This window comes from Vombatus ursinus, unplaced genomic scaffold, assembly GCF_900497805.2.
Source record: "Vombatus ursinus unplaced genomic scaffold, bare-nosed wombat genome assembly UNPS02014863.1, whole genome shotgun sequence".
Taxonomy (NCBI): Eukaryota; Metazoa; Chordata; class Mammalia; order Diprotodontia; family Vombatidae; genus Vombatus; species Vombatus ursinus.
Window position 1 is genome coordinate 28,141,760 of NW_020954641.1, and position 18,454 is coordinate 28,160,213.

Sequence of the window (18,454 nt, forward strand, 5' to 3'; positions counted from 1 at the left end):
GTAAAAACACATGTTTTAAAAAAATGAAAAAAAAAAAAGACTTCCCCCAGAGGCTCTCTAGTCCAATTCACACCCAAGCACAATTCCCTTTCTGGAGTATACCTGACAAGTGGTCACCCAGCCTCTCACTGAAGTCCTCCACATAGCAGAGCCTGAGAGGAACACTAATGTGACATGCCATTGTTACTTTAACAAGGAAGCTCCTCTAAAGACAGTCCATTCCATTTCTGGATGGCTCTATTGGTAGTAACTTTTTCTCTATACTGAGCCTAAATGTGCCTCTCTGCAACTTCTACTCATGGCCCAAGAATACAAAACCAGGGGCAATGTAGACCAAGTCTTAGATATGACAATCCTTCCAATACCTTACAAGCATTATCACGTCCTCTACCTCATCCCCCTAAATCTTTTCTCCCTGCCCTCTCCTGAATGTGTCATTTTCTCCACATCATACCAGTTATCCTCACTTGGATTCAATCCAGCTTGCCTGTCTTTCCCAAAATGTGTTTCCCAAAGTACTCCAGAGGTGGCAGTGATAGAACGAATTATCGCCCTCAATCTGGACACTAAGCCTCTCAGTGTATGCCAGAATAATATTAGCTTTTTTGACTGTCACAATGACTCATATTGAGTTTGGAATCCACTGAAACTCCAGAGTTTTTCTCATCTGACCGTTACAACAAATTTATGTAAGAAGCAAATGTATAAGTGTTACTACTCCTTGAAAAACATATACATAAGTGAGGAGACAAGCTCAAAGAAGATAATAATGCGCCCAAGACACACAGTTAATATGTGATCTAGCCAAAGCTTGAACTACCAGAATACCTACACCACCATGTGTTCTAGTGTTATGAACAGGATGATACTCAATAAAAACATTGCATCCACCTGCAAAAATGGACCATCTTTTTTTTTTTAATTTAATTTTTTTGGGGCTACATTTTAAGTTCTAAACTCTCTCCCTCCCCACTCCACACTAGTGAAGGCCACCATTTCTCATACACACACACACACACACACACACACACACACGTGTATATGTAAAACCATACTATGCATACTTCTATTTATCAGTTCTTTCTCCGGAGGTGGATAGCATCTTCCTTCATAGGTCCTTTGTAGTTGATTTGAGTATTTATAATATCCAGAATAACTTAGTTGTTCACAGCTGTTCTTTGAACAATACTGCTGTTACTATATATAATGTTATCTTGGTTCTGCTTACTTTACTGTTCATTATTTCTTGCAAATCTTTCCATGTTTTTGTAAAATAAACCTGGCTCATCATTTCTTACAGTACAGTACTATTACATCACACTCATATATCACAACTTGTTTAGCCATTCCCCAATTGATGGGCATCCCCTCAATTTCCAGTTCTTTGGCACCACAAAGAGAGCTGCTATAAATATTTTAGAACATATAGGTTTTTTTTCCTTTTTCCCTGATCATCTTAGGAAATAGACCTAATAGCGGTATTGCTAGGTTAAAGGGTATACAAAGCTTTACAACATTTTGGGTATAATTCCTGATTGCTCTCCAAAATGATTGGATCAGTTCACACACCATCTATTTCTGAAAAGTAATGGTCTTGAGTTCTTCCACACATATGTTATAGTGCAAAAGGACACTAAACTTGGAAGAATTATGTATGAGTCCTGGAGTATCACTATGATGCAAGACAAATCACCACCCTTACTTAGGATGAGAGGATTGGACTAGCTGATCAATATGGTTCCTCCAACTTTAATATTTTGTCTTTATAACTTAAGTTCCTTTAAACTTCCATTCCTAGGGTAGCACTCTTTGTTTTGGACCAAAACTTTCCCTATCACAAAGAATGGGAATAACCATTGCTACTTCTTTCACTTTAATTGCATAAGGCAAGTAAGTTAGGTCATTTACATTTCATTCTTCTGGTCTCTATCACTTTCACTGTATGATACTGGAAAAGTCCCCTACCTGTGTGACCCATAAATGATTTCACCTTTCTGGGCCACTGGATTATAAAGTCCTCCATTAGATTGTGAGCTCCTTGAGGGCAGAGATTTTTTGCCTTTCTTTGTATCCCCAGTGCTTATAGTGACAACAGTAGGCATTTAATCAATGCTTGTTGATTAGACCCTGGGCCTTAGTTTCTTCATTTGTGAAAACAGGCGAATAATCTCTCTTCTACTTACTTCACAGGATGGTTTTTAGAATCAACAGTATGTGAAAATAGGTTGAACAGTATATGTGCTAGAGTCTAGCTAGAGTCTAGACAAAACACATACTTTTTATGTAAAAAATGCAAATGAATGTGTACTTTTTTCTTTCCCATTCTATCCTTCTGGGCTCGTCCAATTAATTGTGAACACAAGTTCTCACATAGTGTATTTTCTCTGGTATGCTTTAAAAAGAAATGGTGTTGCTGAGTACTACCAGCATCGGTAAATATGGTCTGTCAGTTTTACTTTCAACATCCAAAGTGACAAAAATAGGCCTCAGTGCATTAGGCAGGATAACTCATACACTCAAGAAATAATTTTGAAAATAAGAAAATGAAATATGGGAATTTCTTGGCTTTATTATTACCTATTCTTAGAGAGAAAATGATTGGGATTTCTTATGCAGTTAATATTTTGACAACAAATAACTTACAAAGGAAATAAATAATACCAAGACATATAAGAGTACCAATTCAGACTACAGAGCAAGGACAGGATGCAATGTGACCATGGGTGAGTACAAATCACTTACCTTCTCTGGGACTCAGTTTCTTCTATAAGATATGAGGGTTGCACTATATGCTCTCTAATGTTCCTTCCAGTTCTGACATTCAATGTTTTTAAGTTATTTCTAGCCCTATTGTTCTACAATTCTATGTTCTAGTACCCTATGATTTAAGATTCCTTTCAACTCTAATTTTTTTTTTTTAGCTAGGCAATAGGGTTAAGTGACTTGCCTAGAGTCACACAGCTAGTAAGTGTCAAGTGTCTGAGGCCTGATTTGAACTCAGGTCCTCCTGACTCCAAGGCTGGAGCTCTATCCACTGTACCACCTACCTGCCCCTCAATTCTAATTTTTAAAAAAAATATGTGTGCTAAGGTCCCTTCTAGATCTTACATTCTTTGCTCCTATAATTACCCAGTTTTTGAGATAAATGGAAAATCAGGATATGTTTTCTTGGTCCCTGGTTCCATCAATAGATGTTAGTTTGTTAGAGACTCTTTCCAAAATGTAGATTTCCATCTTTCCAAACTATTAAGCTATTCTTGGCACAAAGGAAGATATAAGAGATCCAACTGAAAGGGCTGTAGTTTAAGTTTCCTATTACCCTAATCAACTAAGCAAGCTACTAGTACAAGGCACAAAAGACTAGAACAGTGGAAAGAGTGCTGGTTTTAAATGTATATTTTATATACATATATGCATACATATATAATGACTATTGTCTTTACATTAGTCACTTCAATACAACTCACCCACTGATCCCTCCTTTGACAAAAAAAAATCAAGCAAAATATCTGCTACATTGATTGCATCTAAGAAGGTATACAACATTGTGTACTATTAATCTCCCACCTTTCTGCTATGAAAGAAAAGATATGTTTCATCATCTATTCTCTGGGACCTTTTCCCTTTTATTCTCTTTGAAACAATTCAACAAACTTTTTTTTTAAGTTTCTATTCTGAATTTAAACATCATGATGATGATGTTGTGATATTTTACCATTCAATTTTTTGCTACCACAAAGAGTCCTACTATGAATATTTTAGCATAAAGTCAACCTTTGCTTGCACCTTCCTTGTAGTACATGCCCAGTAGTGAGAGTACTGATATGCTTGTCTTCTCACATTCATTTTGTGTCATCTGTGTTAACTTGCACAACAGGAGGTAAAACTTTTGGTGTATACTTCCAAATTGCTTTCCAGAATGGCTGAGCCCAATTCACAATTTCACCAACAGCCTCTCTGTGGGGTGAAAAAAAACTATCTTTTTATTTGATAGGTGTGAGGTAGAACTTCAGAACTGCTTTAATTTGCATTTCTTTAATTATTGATTTGAAGCATTTTAATATTTCTGTTGATAGCTTGTATTACATTTATCTATCGGTAAATAATTCTTGTTCTTATATATCTGAATCAGATGCTTACATATTCCATTAATTTTTATAAGTAAGCAAGTTCAACCTATTTTTAGTTATTTTTTCATTTACATTCTTATAGTTATTGTATATACAGTTCTCTTGGTTCCTCACAAATCTTTTCATGTTTCTCTGAATTAGTCATGTTTGCCACTTTTACCTCCATAATATTGTTACTTTGGTATGGGGCAACTACATGGCATAATGGATAGAGTGCTGGGCCTAGAGTCAGGAAGACTCGAGTTCAAATCCAGCCTCTGATCCTGGGCAAATCACTTAACCTGTTTGCCTAAATTTCCTCATCTGTAAAATGGGGATAATAATAGCACCTTCCTCCCAGGAGGTTGTGAGGTTCAAATGAGATAATAATTACAAGTGTTTAGTACTGTGTTTAGCTCATAGGAAGTATTATAAAAATGTTAGCCATGACGATGATGTTATAGTATTTTCAACCATTCAATAATAATTTGCTTTCAATTCTTTGCTACCACAAAGAGTTTTGGCATATAGTGAACTTTTGTTTCCACCTTCCTTGTAGTATATACCCAGTAGTGGGATTACTGGTTTTCCTGTTTTCCTATCTCTTCCAACCTTGACTTATTTCTAATTTTTGTCATCTGCATTAACTTGCATAGTAAGAAGTAAAACTTCAGAACTCTTTCAATTTACATTTGTCTTATTAATAGTAGTTTGGAGCATGTTTTCATGTGGTCATCTATAGAAGAGTGCTAGATATGGAATCACAAGACCTGAATTCAAATTCTAGATTTGCCATTTACTACCTGTGTGATCACAGGCAAATTGTTTTACCTCTCTGGGTATCAGTTTCCTCATTTGTAAAATTAAAGGGCTGAACCAGATCACCCTTTCAACTTTAAATCTATGATCCTATAAACTGGTGTCCCAAAAACCAAATGCTGACATAATTGAGAGCCAGAGACGTTTTTGACAAACTGCAATGCTAAATTTAGGATATCTAAGTTTACTTATATAGACAGAAGACATTCTGTGACCACAGAATCTTACACACAGAAAAAAATGTTGTGGATATGATTGCTTAGCTACTGTCAGGGAACTCTGAAAGATCCTAGAGAATAGAAAAGGTTTTTTCAGGGTCAGAGAAAGGCATATGTCCTAATTTTCTAAAAAGGGAAGGGAATAGAATATACAAATTACAAGCCAATAACTTTGATTTACATTCCTGGCAAAATCCTAGAACAAATTCTTAAAGAAATGATTAATGAGCATTTAAAAAGGGAAATAATCTTTACAAAGCCAATACAGCTTCTTCAACAACAGGTCATGCCAGTGAAGCCTCATTTACTTTTCTAAAAGCATTACATGACTAGTAGATCAGAGGAATTCTGGATTTTAGTAAAGCATTTTACCAAGTCTCTTGTGCTATTTTTATAAACAAGATGAAGACATGTGGGCTAGATGGGAATGCAGCTGGGTGGATTTGGACCTATTGAAATGATTAGAATCCAAGAGTAGTCACTAATAGTTTGATGTCAATCTACAGGGAAGCCTCTGGTAGAGTACCCCAGGATGTGTGCTTGGGCCTGTGCTAACCCTGTTTTAATCAAAGACTTGAATAAAAGAATAGATGCCATACTTCTCAAACCTACAGATAACACAAAGCTATCAGGGGAATCTACACACTGACAAAAGTAGAATCCAAAAAGCTCTCAACAGAACTGAATGTTGGTCCAAATCCAGTAACATATAATTTAATATAGATAAATATAAAATCTTATACTTGGGTTAAAAACAATCAGCTTCACAAGTGCAAGATGGCAAAGGCATGGGTAGAATGTCGTCTATCTGTTAAAGACCTGAGAGGTTTTAATGGGCTACAACCTCAATATGAATCAATGGTGTGATGTGTGTTACAAAAAAGGTAACACAATCTTAGTCTGTATGAAGCCTCAGACACAGTATCCATAAGAAGGGAAGAAGACCTTTCCTAGAGGTCTTTAAGTAAGAGCTGAAGAACCTCTTACAGGCTATGCTGTAGAGGGGCTTTTCTTTCAGGTACAGGCTAAAGATGGACTCTGAGGTGCCTCCTAACCCTGTGATGTGACAACAGTCAAAACAGAAAGCTTGTCCTAACCTTCTTTCAAGGCCCAGCTCAAGTATCACCTCCTCCAGGAAGGCAACCTTCTGGAATATCTCCCACACTCCACCAGGTCTCCCAAAGGCAGAAATGACACTTTTCTCCCCAAGTTAACATTTCTGTGGGTGTGTTAATTTTCTGAAGTACCAAGTAGATTTCATGCAACAGTAATAAATGAATGAATGGCAGGAAGAGGTGCAGGTTCCCCACCCTGGGGTAGAGTTTTAATTTTCTGAACTATGATTCTGAGGCCCCTGTGTTAGGTGGCTGGGTTTTCTGGTTACTACAGAAATTATTCTTCTCTCACACTTCTCTGTCTCCTTTGCTAGTTTACCTTTTCCCCACTCCCCTCAATACAGGCATCCTCTAAAGGTTTTGTCCTTGACCTTCTTTATCCTTCTTCAATTTCTTCCTTGATCTTAAGCACTGCCATGGGTTGGGATGATTTGGTTAGTTGCTGTCTTTTGTTCTTGAAGAGGACCAAAATGACACCACTATATTAGAGTCAAGTTACTGTGTGTCTGACTGCATTTGATTAGACCAATACAAGTTTGGAATGCTCTACCACAGGAGGGGCACAAATAATTCATGTGAACATTTGGGGTAGATTCTCTAAATCTGCACATCTTGTGTTTCTTTTGAGCTACTTCCATTCTGCTTTGCTTATAGAGCACAGCACCTTCTCTGATGAGGGCACACCATTTTGGGTGGTCCTGTGCCAGTGTATCCCATGTCACACAATCAATTCCAAAGTTGACATCTTGAGAGCATCCTTGTATCACTTTTTCTGACCACCACATCAGTGCTTGCCCTGTTGTGTCAACAATCTATCTTCTCCTCAGAGCTCCCATCCCTCATTTACAACTGCTGGATGGATATCTCTACTTGGATGTCTCACTGGCACCCCACACTCAGCAAATTTCAAGTGTTCACTTTTCCCTCAAACCTATTTCTCCCCCAAACTTATCTATTTCTGCTGGTGGCATCACTGTCCTCCTAGTCATTCAGGCTTACAACCAGTGAGTTATCTTTACCCATCCTTGCTTCTTACCACCTTATTCTACCATCCAATCATCCAATCCTGTAACCTCTACAATCTCTCCCATTTATCCATTAATTTTGACCTCCACTGTAATCACACAATCACAGTTAATACTTTTCCTGTTCTTTCATACTACTGACCCACTGAGCCCACTAAAATCCCTAGATCCTTTTGCATGAAGTTATCTGGCCTCCCCTTCTCACTCTGTCCTTATGAAAATGATTTTTTTTTAATTCAAGTGTAGGAATTGACACTTATCCCTATTAGATCTGCCCATTGTTTCAGACTGTCAAGATCTTTTAAATACTTGAATTGGAATCATATACTTCTTCTAAGTCACTTTACCCCTCTAAGCCCCAGTTTTCCCATCTGTAAAATGTAAATAAAACTTTTTGTACCCTTACAAGTTTGTTGTCATAAGGTAAGTACTTTGTAAATGGTAAAGTTCTGTAAAAATGGAAGCTACTATTATTTGTGAAATTTGAAGGGATTCTGCATTTTATGCTTAAAAATTTTCACTTGTTTCCCAAATAGAAAAATGGGTTGCTATTTCATCTATTGGTATGCGGCAGAGGACACCAAAGTGAAGGCATTCAAAGGTAAAGAGAAAGAGAGGAACAACTGGCCAAAGCAAGCTGAATTATTTAGCTCACTATGTCTTAGAAAATATCAATAGGGTGCTTCACCAAGCTAAAAGGTCATGAATTATAAAGCACAAGCTATATTGCAAAGCAAGAACTAATCTTACTGTAGCTCTTTGTTAACAATGCATTCAACTTTAGAGAATCTTCAATGAATTATTATTGCCTAAGTAACAAAACACAGACATAGACAGCTACGGTGGGGGTAGGAAGAAGAATGAAAAAGAGTTAAGGAGGCAGTATAGTTGACTATACTAGACCAGGACTCAGGAAAAAATGGGATCTCTTCTTGACTCTTCCACTACCTAGTTGGGCATCACCTGGACAAGTCACTTCTATTTCCTGTACCACAGTTTTCTCATCTGTAAAATGAAGGGGTTGAACTAGGTGATCTCTAAGGGCCCTTCCAGTTCTAACCTTCCTTGCTCTGTGTTCCAGCTGTCTATATTTTGTAATCCCTTCTAACATTCTATGATTCTTATTTTTTAATTGGAATTTTTTTCTTTTTGAAAGAGGGAGACACCTATGGGACATATTTGTCACTTCTGATTTCTATGGTTATAATTCCTAAGATTATACAGTTTTCCTGTTGCAGAAGAAAAATCCCTTTACCACATGGCATTAATGTCTGAGCATGCCTTTTTCCACCTTCCACACAGTATTAATTTGCTGTCCCATCAAGACTTATTATACAAATAAGACTTATTATACAGATATTAATATAAACATCTATTTTAATATGCACCTCCAATTCATGTTACTATGAAAGCTAATGCCTCTTTCCAAAATCCTAAGCTCAGCATGAAGGGAAGGAGGCAGCCAGACCAATGCCCTTTAGCTGATCAATAGTCCTTTTCCTAACGCATCATGTTTCACCTGAGCATGCAAACATTTTAGTGATTAGCTGTCTAAACGTTCCCAGCCATTATATGGAAACAGTTTAGGGTAATCATTCTAAGACTCTATTTATGTGGTGCCTGATTACTTAATTTTCTGATGGGTCAGGCTCTACCGCCACTAAGGCAAATGTGGTTAAATTAAAAAAAATCCTTACATTGATTTCCTAATGTTCTAAGAATAATGGAAAGTCCTAAAAAGGAAGAAGCACTCCTGATACATGAATATTAAAGTCATTGGATAATCCATTATCCCCCTTATTTGGAGTCCTTGAATATTATTTTCCAATGAAGTTATGACTTAGAAAAATGTGAGCATTAGAAAAAACCTTAGAACATAGAATGTCAGGCCTGGAGGAGAATTCTAGAAAGCAACTATGAAAATCTCATCATTATATAAAGAACCTGATGACATAAGTTAAATAATTATTTGCCCATGGCCACACAATTAATAGGTGGTGGAACTGGGATCAAAACCTAGGTTTTCTGTGTCTCCAAAGCCAGTATAGTCTTTCCACTATATCCATTGCTGCTACTCTTAAAAACACGGTTTTCTACCCCATCCCTCAGCCATTGGGTTTTTTTAAATATGGTACACATCCCTGTAAAGTAAATCACACTGAGATGAAAACCCAGAAACTGGGGAGAACATATACATACACAGCCTGGGATGGGGAAGAATCTTTCCCAATGAATACAAAGACATATTTAAGTCTGGATTTTCCTGCTTGGTCTTGCAAAGTCCATTCAATTAACTACTGTTTGAGTGCCTACTGTGTATGAGGCTCTATGCTAGGTTCCGAAACAAGAACAGAAGTAAATTTGTCTGAATAAAGGCTGAATTCTTAAAATGAGATCTCTCTGAAAGGGGGGAGGGGAGAAACAATACAGGCATACTCTGAAAATACCACCAATTACAGGCTACACTCAAAATTTTAGATAAGTCCAGCTGGGGTTTGGGAGTGGGAGGTGTAGATGATACTCAATTTGGTCTAAAAAAACTAATGGTCTTTTTGTTCTCATGGAACACAAAGTCTAGTAAACTTTTTGCTGACCAAGTAATGTAACTGGACATACTCTATATTGTTTCCAAATCATAGGGAAAACTCATATATGGCAAAGTGGGAAGAAAACAAACAACACTGGACCTGGTGCTCAAGGTCCCTCACTGCGTGGTGACTTTGGGCTAGTTACCTCCAGGCTCTGGGTCTCAAATTCTTTCTCTTCCAAAGAAGAGGGCTGAACTAAATATTTCTATGCTTCCTTTCATCTCGATAGTTATGCTTTGCTCTGCAGAAATTCACTACTGATAGAGCAGCTAGGTGGCACAGTGGGTAGAGCACTCTCCCTGGTGTCAGAAGGACCAAAGTTCACATGCAGCCTCAGACACTTTACCAGCTGTGTCATGACCCTGGACAAATCACTTAATCCTGATTGCCTTGCAAAAAAAAAATCATTACTGAATATCATGTTGAATAGCATGACAGGTAGGTAGGCTTAATTAAGGGCTGGTAGCTAATCTGAGAATAGGAGCAGACAAGATAGGCCTAGGGTGCAACAGAGGGGTGCAGTGGAACAGGAATGTAGTACTAGACACTTGTTAATATGATTTTTAATAAATCTATCTTAAAGACAGAATAATTCACTCTCCACAGCCAATAGAGATTTATTTTGTAATAAGGAAAGTCACAGGTATTACAGTAAAGGTCCAAAAGGCCTCTGAGGGACAATAACAGGAGGCTAAATTTTCAAATCTTACCAGAGGGTAGAAACAAATATCTGGTCCCCAAATCTGACAGATGGCTAATTAGTCATTTAAAACATCTTTATCAAACAACCCAGTAGGGGCAGTATATTGTTCTCACTGACAAGGACATTACCTTTACAGAAATTTCTCTTAAAACAAAAGAGAATATATTTTTAAAAAGTACTTTCAAAACATTTTGTTTCGATCTCTTCTTTGCACTTGTTACATAGTAATTGGTATTATATTTACTTGGTTCCCTATGTTTCCCCCACCAAACTAAGCTCAATGATGGCAGAGATTTACCACTATAACACCAACCCAGACATTTATAGGTCATAGTACATGATTGTTGAACTTCAGAGATTAAAAAAAATGGAGACCTGTTGAATTTAACACATTGAGGACTTTTATAAGAACTGCTGGGCACAAGAGGGGCATATTGGCCTCAGAAACATCACCCTTTTCTCCCTTCTCTTCTGTACTCTTCCTCAGGGGTCAGGCACTTGTCACTAGATTCAATTTATTTCAAACACTCTCTACTTCATGCAAAACACTGTGGCCAAGTGGCTGGGGAGATAAAGTTGAAAATGACATTTTGAAGAGGTGTTATGGAAAAACTCCTAGATTTGAAGACAGAAGGCAATTACTAATGGTGAGACCTTGGGCAATTTACTTAAGGTCTTTGGGCCTCAGTTTTCTCATCTGTAAAATGAAGGGGTTGGACTAGATGTTAGCTACAGTTCTTTCCCGATATAAATCCTAAGATCTCTGTCTTCAAGGAGTCAAACAGAAGAAATAAGACATAAATTACTCCTGAGTTAGAAGTTCAAAGAAGTCAAATGAAGAGGCATGAAAGATATGAGGGAGAGACTTTGCCACTGAAGGAATCAAGGGAGGCTTCCTGGAGGATGTAACCCCAATCCACACCTTCAAAACACAGAGATGAGAAGATGCAGAGAAGAGAGGAATAGGCGTTCACTGCAGGGAGGGGAAGGATGGATGTAAATGTACAGAGTGAGGAGGGGCCAGGATGAAAATGGAGAAAAGCACGGAGTCCAGATGGCTGGAATGCAGTGTGGATGGAGGGAAGTGATGTAAATAAAATAAGGCCAGAAAGCTGAGACTGAGCCAGATTGTGGAACATTTTAAATATCAGGCTAAGGATTATGTACTTAGTGGTACTCACTCTGCGGCAATGAGGAGCCACTGAGGGTGATCAATGGAACGATTTTAATCAATTGCTAGGATAACTGTTTGAACTTGGAATTGGTCAGCTTTATGATTAAGATGCCAAATTATTCAAATAGCAGCATAACTGGAAATAGTTACAACTGAAAATGAGAATAGCAGCATAACTGGGATAAGAAACGTAAATATGTTTATAGTGTTCTTAGCACCTAGCAGTCAGTGTTCTGACCAGAATGTGCTCAAAAACTGTTGAAAGAATGAATCAGTGATCTCTCTGGTTTCTTTCTTATTTAGACATTCTATAGCCTATTTTTCTAACATCCTATGTTTCAAATTCTTTTCTAGCTCAAATATTCTATAGTATCCTATGTCTCTCCCAGTGCTTAGTCCCAATGCTATGCACATAGTAGGTACTTAATGCTTAATTGCTGCAAGAAGGAATAAGTTCTAATCATTTAAAGTCATTCCTGCAACCTTCCAACACTGAATCATAGGATTTCATTTGGATACCAGTTCAATGCCTTGCACCTGGAGCAAAGTATAGCAAAAAGGAGCTGTCTTGAAATTTGGCAGCATATTCCTGAGAGGCAACAGATACATTTTAAATCCAGTATCTCCTGGAAGAAGTTTTCATTTGAAAACTACACAATCATGCAGCTCAAATAGAGGCCAAAAGACAGCTATTAAAAAAAAAAGAGGTTCAGCAAGAACAGTCCACCCCTTTGAACTATTGTCATTCTTTCTCTGTCCTCTCTACCCCAATCCATAGTAACAGGACAAAAATGGTGACTTGGACCATTGTCTGACTTTTCAAGGTCTATGCTTGTCTGCCTCCCATCATGGGCTCTGAGCGCTGCCCTCGATGCTGCTCTCTCCACTCTTCAGTTCCTGTCTAAGTGTGCCCACTGGGCACAGGGGTAATTTACCTGAAAGCCCAGGGCAAAGAGCCATTAACCTCAACTTCTTCACTACACACCTGGGTCTTTTCAAAATCATGAAAGTCTCCAACTGCCACATCAATGAAACCATGAAGGATTCTCTGGACAGTAGCCAAATTGCAGTTGTTAATTTAATAATGAACTTAAACATTCCAAAAAACTCACAGGATCTCACTGAAGCTGAGTTACTTAAAGAACCAGACCCCACCTTTTTTTTTATAAAGATGAACACTTGCCCCATCCCTGCAATCACAAATTGTAGAAGTTCAAAGGTGAGAGGGAGACCCTCTGGACAATGGGCAACATCCACCCTAGTTCAGGTCCTCATCACCTTGCCTAGACTATTAATTACAGTTGCTTTGTTACTGGTCTCCTTGTTTCCAGTCTCCCTCTGTCCAATGCATTTTACATAAAGTTGTCAAATATTCTTAAAGCACAGGCCTGACTATGTCACCTCCCTTGCTCAAAAAGCTTCTGTGCCTGCCTATTGCTTTTAGGATAAAATTTCTTTGTTTGACATTTAAAGCACTTTGCCATCTGGCTCCAACCTATCTTTTCAGATAGATCTATTCCACATCATTCCAACTTGTGCAATCTCTTTTCCAGTCAAACTATCCTATTTGCTGTTCCCCATGCATGACATCACAACTCTCCTCCCTTATCTGTGCATATGGCCCATCCCTTCCTCATGGCTGGAATACTCTCCCTCCTCACAACATTCTTCTCCCCCCCCCAAATTCATTTAGTATTTCCGTTTACTTATTTATGTCCATGCTGTCCCTCCCTTCCCTCAAGGAAGTTCTCGGAGGACATCTTTTGTTGTTTTTGATCATTGAATCTCCAGCATAGTAGTCTTTTAATAAATGCTTATTAAATTGAATTGAACATGTGGCAGAGGTCATCTAGATTACCTGGTACCTGAACAAGAATAAATCAATCCCTTCTTGGATTGAGAAATCCTTTCTACAACATCTCTGGCAAGCAGTCATATGTTCTTTGGTCAAAGACTTCCAGTGGTAGAGAATTCTATAGTTGACATTTATATATCACTTTAAAGTTTGTAAAACACAGTAGATATATCTCATTTCAGCCTCACAATGGCTCTATGTGGCAAGTAGAAGTTATTATTCCCATTTACAGATAAGAAAACTGAAGCTCATGAGTTAAGTGACTTGTGTTCTGTCCCTTGAGATGGTCCATTCTTCCTTGACTGAAGTTGAAATCTGCTTTCCTATATCTTCCCCCATTGTTACTTTTGATCCCTCAAGCCAAGCAGAATAAATATAATTTTTCTAGATTTTCTATGACAGACCTTTAGCTATTTGAACAGTGACCACATATCCCCTAAGTCTTCTCTTCTCCAGGCTACTCATGCCCAGTTCCTTCAATCAATTTTTGTACATCATTATTTCCAGTTCCCTTACTATCTTGGTTGTCCTCCTCTGGGCAAAATCAAGCTTGTCAATACCTTTCCCAAAATGTGGTGCCCCAAGCTGGGCACAGTAGTCCTGGCCAGTTCAGAGGACAGTGGGACTAGAAGCAATTGTACTCTGAACAGATTTCTGTTCTTGTAGCCTATGGTCACATTAGCTGCCATGCTAAAATGAGATAATCTATATACAGCACTTTGTAAACCTGCAAGAGCTATACAAGTGCCAGCTATTACCATTGTTAAAACCACCAGATCATTTTTATTCTTGCTGAGTCACATCTTCACCCCCCTGTACTTGTGCAGCTGATTTTTAAGTAGGGAGGAGGTGAGTGCTTTGTCACTGGAGAGCTTCAAGTAAAGGCTGGATGACCACTCGTTTGGAATGTAATAGAGGGGATTCCTGCTCAGGTATGAATTAGACTTGATGCCTTCTGAGGACCCTGCCAGTTCAGATTTTGTGATTTTATATTTATACTTCAATGTATCTGATCTCACATCCAGGGAGTATCAACAGATACTTGCACATCACAAATAATTTCATCCTGTGCAATAATTTTTCATGTTTTCCCATAAATCCTCCATAAACTGGCTACCTGACACACTGGGGGTCTTCTTCTAGTTATCCTTCCCCTTCTTGCCCATAACCTGAAAGCAATGATTTAAAAAAAAAATAACTAGGACAAATCCAGAGATCTAAAGCACTAGAGACTTCCCTCTTCATGTAACTAATCCATCAATCAGCAATGGTCCAGTTGTCATCCAGTTTTGAATCCACCTAACTGTACTTTTATCCATTTCAGGGAAATCTGCACATGGTCAGGGTACTCTTCCCCAACCTAGTATCCATAATTCCACAGTTTCTCATTCATTCAGGAGGTTATAAAGGAATAATAGCAGCATACCTACAGCACACAATAGTTTACACGTTTCTCTGCCCCACCCTACCAAAAAAAAAAAAGCAAACCAACCACCTTTGAGATGTAGGTAGGGCAGGAATTATCCCCATTTTACACATAAGAAAACTGAGGCTAAGAGAGAGGGAAAATGTTTCACTTAGGTTTTCTGACTTCAACTCCAGCGTTCCACTTCCTCACATAAAATGACATCATCTAAATCAACAATTATTAGAACCATAAAAAGAACCAACAGGAAAGCCTCCTCTCATTTAACTCCTACTTGTAAGAGTAAATACTTCTTGGCAAGTTCACCGGTTCCAGTCCTGTGATTTTGCTCCCAACAATGGAATTTTTATATTCATCAATTGATGATAAAAACCCCTAGGGCCAAATGCCAGAAGATCTGAAGTGAGCCCAAGCATTGCACACTTTGCACCTTTACATTTCAACCTAGATGAAAAAATATAGGGATGATATAGTGGACTAGCACTGGACTACTCCAAGTTCTGACCTTGGGTAAATCACTTCTCTCTCTGGGCTTCAGTTACCTCTGTGTAATGATGGGAATGGAAAAGATGCTTTCTAACATCGCTTTCTGCTCCAACATCCTATGCCTAACCAATGACAGAACAAATAAGAAAAGGGACAAACAAGAGGACTCCAAAATCCAGAACTGTCTTCTGAAACCAGTTATAGGTACTTTGTTCACCAGATAAGGCCCTATTATATGTCTCACCCACCTGACCTTTGCCAAAACATGCCAGTAAAGACCTGTCCCTCTACAGGACCACTGGACCTTGGGAAAGGAGGGAAAGAAGCTAGAAGGTCCCTCTTCGGAGAAGATCCCATGATGGAAAAACTAGCCACTGATCACATAGAATATGACACAGAAGGAACTGACCAGCACAAGGGACAGTCGTTTAGCAAATGGCAGGGGTGGGGTGGTGGTGGTGAGATCCAGTCGATAAAGGGAAGCAGCAAGTTCTCAATGGTAGACAAGAGAAGGGGGCAGCTCCTTCCTACTTTGGGACCAGGAAACTGGAATGGTTCCTGAGGTCTAGAAAATGAGGCAGAAAGGGTAAGTGCTAACAGAAAGCAAGAATCTGGAGGTAAGAAAATGAAGGTGACAAGAGGAAAGAATTGAGAGAGGCAATTGGAGGGGTGCGGTAGGAAAGGAAGTCCTGGGGGCATACAGGAGTGAGAGGAAGGATCCCCCAGCACTGGGGACACTCCTTGGGAAGCATCTTAGGCATCTACCATCCCCACAGGGTCAGAAGGGAGCTGACAAGGTAAGGGCGCCCAGACCTCACCTGGGGATGTCCACCTGCCTCCCCCCTACATCATGTGGGCGTTAAAGGGGACCCTCCCCTTTGTCAGCATCATAATCTGTCCCATCCCTTCAGGGTCAGAGCAGACCCCCTTGCCCGGGGGGTGGCGCGCCTGGGTTCCCCGCAACTATCTGGGATCATCCCTTCGGGCTCCGAGGCTAGCTCTTGGAGAATTATCCGGGGTCTCCCCGTTCCCGCGTCCGAGGAACATAGGGCGGGCAAGCTCACCTGTGCGACCCCCGCTCTGACCGCCGCTGCCGCCTCGGCACCCTCGGGGCCGCTCTCCAGCTGCCTCTCCCGGTAGAGAGCCCACAGACCCACGTTGGGCAGGAAGACGAGGGCCGTCAGCCCCAACGCCACAGCCTGCAGGAGCCGCTTCTCCTTCCGCTTCATCGGGGCCGGTCCCCCCGGCGCGCGCCCGCCCCGACCCCGGGCACCAACTCCGCGGCGCCCGTAGCAGCAACAGAGGCGGCAGCAGCAGCGGCCGGGAGAAACGGCCGCGGCCCCGGCCCCAGTCCAACTCCCCGACACTTCCGCTCCGCCGAGAGAGGAGGGGAGCTGGGCGCTACCACCACACCCCCACCTCGGGGAGAGGGGACGAAGACCCACCACCCACTCTCCCCCAGCTTCTCCATTCCTGCCAGGTTACACTAGCCCCACCGCCTCCCACCTCGAAAAGACCTTTCTGTACTCCAGGTCAACCTTAATCCGCTCCTCATCCATGGCTGGCCTCAGCCGGCCTTGGTCATGAGATGGGGGGGTGAGTTCGTGCTCCCCCTCGCCGGTCCCCAAATGGTCTCACCCGCCCGCTGGCTTAGGTAAAGTCCAGGAGTTGACTGAAGGGAGGGCTAACAGGTCGGAATGCTGGCTCGTAACTGGGGTTGGTAGAGGTGGCTGGCTGGCAGTTAGGTGTGGTTCAGAGGACGCGGCCAAGCGGGAGGGACGCACCTTCACCTTGGGCAAACTGCGTTATTAGCCCCTGGATAAGCTGGTCCACCTGGAGGAGACCACTCCCATGGGTTTGAGGGGTCAAGGTTTCTGGGCCCTCGAAGACAGGGAAGGGGATGACAGTGTGGGGATCGGTCGGACTGGGGCACGTGTGACTAGTGAATCGAAGTTCTGGGCGGGTGAGGCTTTCCTGCCCTCTAGGAGCCACAGCCCCCCAGGCGCCCCCTGCTGCCAAAGCGGGTGATAGGTGCCCAAGAGGCGCCAGTTTCATTTTGGGGAAATGCGGTGGGGTCAGTCTGAGTTCTGGGAAGAGCGGGGGAGGAGAGGGGAGGATGCGGAAGGGCCGCAGTTAGAGCCCCTGAGACTGGGCGGCGGGGGGGCGGGGGGGGAGGCTGAGCTCCGCCGGGGAAGGGACAGACAACAGCACCCCATCAACCCCCTATTGATATCGACTGGAACGAATGGGTTGCGATGAGCATCATTGGATGGAGTACCCCACATTGCAGAGATTACAAACCCACTGCAGCAATACTTTTTAAAAATAAAATTTTATTTTCTCAGTTGTCAAGCATTTGCTTTTTTCTTTCACCTCCCTCTTCACTGGGGAGAGAGGGGCAATCCACGTAACAAGTATAGTCCAGCAAGACAAATTGTACGTGGGAACAATATTGATAGTTTACACACCCATAGTTCTTTTACAGAACATTTTCAACGCGTTTTGCTTCCCTAATCCCATTTGATCCTTAGACCAGTCCTCATGGAATAGGCAGCAGATATTATTAGCTACATTTCACAATATGAGGAAAAGGAGATTTCAGAGATATGGAATTGCTAGGACACCACTAGGTAAACAGGTGGGGCTGGGACTGAAATAGGTTTTCTGGTTCCTATGCTCTTTGGCTACAGTCCACCAGCCACCCAGTTGGGGGGGGGCAGGCGAGGTATGTATAGATACATACCTTACAGACGGACTTGAGAGAGGGGGCAACAGCTTAGTTCCTTGTGACTTAGGGTTATAATGCTGGTTGATGAGAGAAAGAATCCTTATGCAGCAAAAGCTTTCAGGTTCTGTGTGACAATGTAAAGAACAGTGGACAGAGAGAATGAGATCCTTTTCTAAGGCTGCCATGTAATCTTTGTGCCACGTTGAAC

The 18,454-nt window shown here is 40.8% G+C and overlaps 1 protein-coding gene across 2 annotated transcripts in view; it reads right to left on the reverse strand.

The window, feature by feature from the left end:
- GALNT10 (polypeptide N-acetylgalactosaminyltransferase 10) overlaps nucleotides 1-16,771 on the reverse strand; it is a 166,737-nt gene extending 149,966 nt beyond the window's left edge. The window contains exon 1 of one of the 2 annotated variants that reach the window (XM_027841980.1): nucleotides 16,583-16,769. In XM_027841980.1, coding sequence (XP_027697781.1) covers nucleotides 16,583-16,747 — 165 coding nt within the window. In that variant the 5' untranslated portion in view covers nucleotides 16,748-16,769. Of the gene's footprint in view, nucleotides 1-16,582 lie in introns of both variants that reach the window. The other variant, XM_027841981.1, reaches the window with a different exon arrangement.
- Nucleotides 16,772-18,454: the final 1,683 nt, after the last annotated feature.